Source organism: Acanthisitta chloris, unplaced genomic scaffold, assembly GCF_000695815.1.
Source record: "Acanthisitta chloris isolate BGI_N310 unplaced genomic scaffold, ASM69581v1 scaffold9376, whole genome shotgun sequence".
Taxonomy (NCBI): Eukaryota; Metazoa; Chordata; class Aves; order Passeriformes; family Acanthisittidae; genus Acanthisitta; species Acanthisitta chloris.
In genome coordinates this window covers 43475-46258 of record NW_008678688.1, presented here as the reverse complement: position 1 = coordinate 46258, position 2784 = coordinate 43475, and the positions used below count along the sequence as shown (strand labels likewise).

The following is a 2784-nucleotide window of genomic DNA, read 5'->3' as shown; positions in this document are numbered from 1 at the left end:
TCTTTCCTGTCAGGCTCTCGGTGAACATGCTGCAATATGTTAACACCTGGCACAGTATTCCAGGATGAAATGTTGAACACATGAGTAGATATGGTTTCTGGGAAGATATGGTTCTCAAAGAGGAAAATGCCGGTCCCTGGATTTTGTTCCTGAAGACTGCTCATCATTGTTTTCCAGTCTGGGTCCTTAAGGGGAAGAATTATTTCATCAGCATCATTGAGAACCACAAACTTGCTCCTTTGCATGTTGCGGTATATACAGTCATTTAGAGCTGTGATTTGTCCATAGTAGCCAATGTGTGTTCCATCTTGCATGAAGTGCCATTGAGAAGAAACCTTGAGGTATGAGTTTATTGGCCAGGGAATTATCTCTACAGTTCCTTCTTCTACATAAAACTTCAAGACCTTCTCCATTAGATGACTGCAGTTGTTCTTATAGATCACCACTTTCTGTACTCCAAGAATCTTGTACATTTCCATACTCTGTATAAACTGCAAGACATTGTTGTAGTTTCCAAACATGGCAGAGATGCATACAGTGAAGTCAACAGAAAAGGTCTCAGCCTTGCGGTTTTTAATTTCAAACCTTGGCAGCTGGTCAATATTTCCATGTGGAGACTGATGAATTGATACATGTGTTGGATCACAGTTTTCAGGTTCCAAACAATCTATATCTGCTGCACCGTAAGGGAATCCAAATCTATCTGAGTGAACATTGATTTTTGCTTTTGATACATAAATCTTTCCATTGGGCTGACAGCAGAACCAGCAGTACAGTTCTTTTACATCTTCATGGTGAACAATCCCAATCACACGGGTGACTTTGCTTTCTCTGTCATCAAAGTATGGGGATATAATAAAAGTTTTGTTCCCTTCTAATGCTGTTATTGTAGTTTGAGCAATTTTCCCCCTACAAGGCTGACTTGATGGACTGGCAGTTGTTGCTTGGGGGAATATTTTTCTCGTTATGTCATTCAGTACCTGAAGATCTTTCCAGGAGCAGATTAAAATGCTTGCAAAAATAAGAATGCATGCAACTACAGCACAAATATGTTTTTTTCCACAGTGTATCATTGCTGATTTTCACAATTTGCAAATTAACAGACTTTTATACTCAGCCTTCGATTCACTTTCTCTAAAACAAAACAAACACATGAAAAAGTACACTTTCAGTGATTTGCCAAAAAGAAGTAGTCTTTTGTGTTGAACTGTATTCTATTAAATACAATAGTTACCGTTTTGATACTTTGAAATCTAGTACGAAGGCCTGACTTTTTATACAAATTTGCAAAACCTTGAGAGACTCTCTTATACCTCCTCATTCTGAGCTTTATTATATTTTATTCTACAGTTGGGCCCAGTGCACATTTTAGCTGTTTTGGTATATGGTAATGGCAATATAGCGTAATTTCAGTCACTGACTCCTGGAGAGTCAGTGTGTTAGAGAACCCACATTCTTTATCACTGGTGTTCTGAGAGACTTGTACAACTACAGAATTACCCTTTCCCCTTTTCCTCCTAAAAAACACTAATTCAAAATGCATTATTTTGTATTGTGCTGGCGTGATCATGTCACAGTCTCTCAGTGTCCTGATTACCACATCATGAAGAAAATGTTTACAGAGCCTAGTGTGTTTTTAGAGCCTATGGTATTGAACATTGTCTAGGAGAAGAGGTTTGAAAATAATTACCTTCTCACTTGTTCAGGTGTCAGATTATCTGAAGATTGAGAGGCATGTAACAAGGACAGGAACATCAGTGAAGTTGTAGAAGTGTCCAAGAGAACAATGATAACTGTGGAAGGTGGAGAAAATCAGAGAAGCCTGATATAAACTTTTCTGTGGAGGATGATTTACTGCATGAGTGATAGGACATATTTACCAAAGGATGAGATGAAACAAAGCACTAATAAATTTCCACATCATTAATGTCTGTTGTTCCTTTTTTAACTATGTGGCAACAAAATTTTGGATATTGGTTCTCTTAACAAATTTTGTATGTACATGTTATCCAATTTGGGCAATGTGAATTCATCCCAATAGCTTATTTTCAAATTAACAATGAGTAGTTGTAGCATGCCATTGTTAATCACTTGATCTGGAAAATAGTATGGGGACATAGTTCTGGGAACGCACCTGGGGAAGGCTAAAAAGAGCAAGGACACAGTCCCCTGGGAACGCACAGACACAGTCCTGGGAATGCACCTGGGAATGCAGTGTACAAGCAAGGCTCTGGAGATAGTAACTTATATAGAGATAGGGAGTAACTCAGATGGCAGATGGCAGGGGTAAATCGTCCTTGAGGGTGAGACAAACAAGTTCAAGACAAACAGCTAGGAATGCACCCAAGCCTGGGAAAGCAGGAGATAACCCTCACAGCTGCAGCTGCGAGTAGGGAGAGTACCTGAATGCTATCTCTAGAGCGTAGCCAATTATAAATGATTGATAGTTGTATGCCTGTCCTGTATTGTATAAAAAGGAGCCTGTCAGACAATAAAGTTGGAGCTTGCTGTATCACCCACACGGGGTCGGCCGCTTGCTTCCCCGCACGGAACCTTCACCTTTCCCAACAGTAAACTAGCTTTCTTATTAGAAACCAGAGGTCTTCTAGGGCATGACCAGTGACTGTGAGTATAACTTTACAGACAGGAACAAGGAAGAAACAATTAAGTCCCTTTTACACAGGGACTTAGAATAGAGACACCTAGAGATCTATATTGTCTGTTTAAATAACCTACTGTTTTCTCCTCAAATAATTGTTTAGTTTCTGGAAACCTCCATTGGTT

At 39.4% G+C, this 2784-nt stretch overlaps 1 protein-coding gene across 1 annotated transcript; it reads right to left on the bottom strand.

Annotated features, from left to right (window-relative positions):
* Positions 1-8: 8 nt before the first annotated feature.
* Positions 9-1073, bottom strand: LOC103804383 (the record flags this gene model as incomplete). Its single annotated transcript, XM_009076995.1, has 1 exon — positions 9-1073. A coding segment is annotated over exon 1 (1065 nt), but the record flags the coding sequence as incomplete, so codon positions are not given.
* Between the last annotated feature and the right edge of the window lie 1711 nt (positions 1074-2784).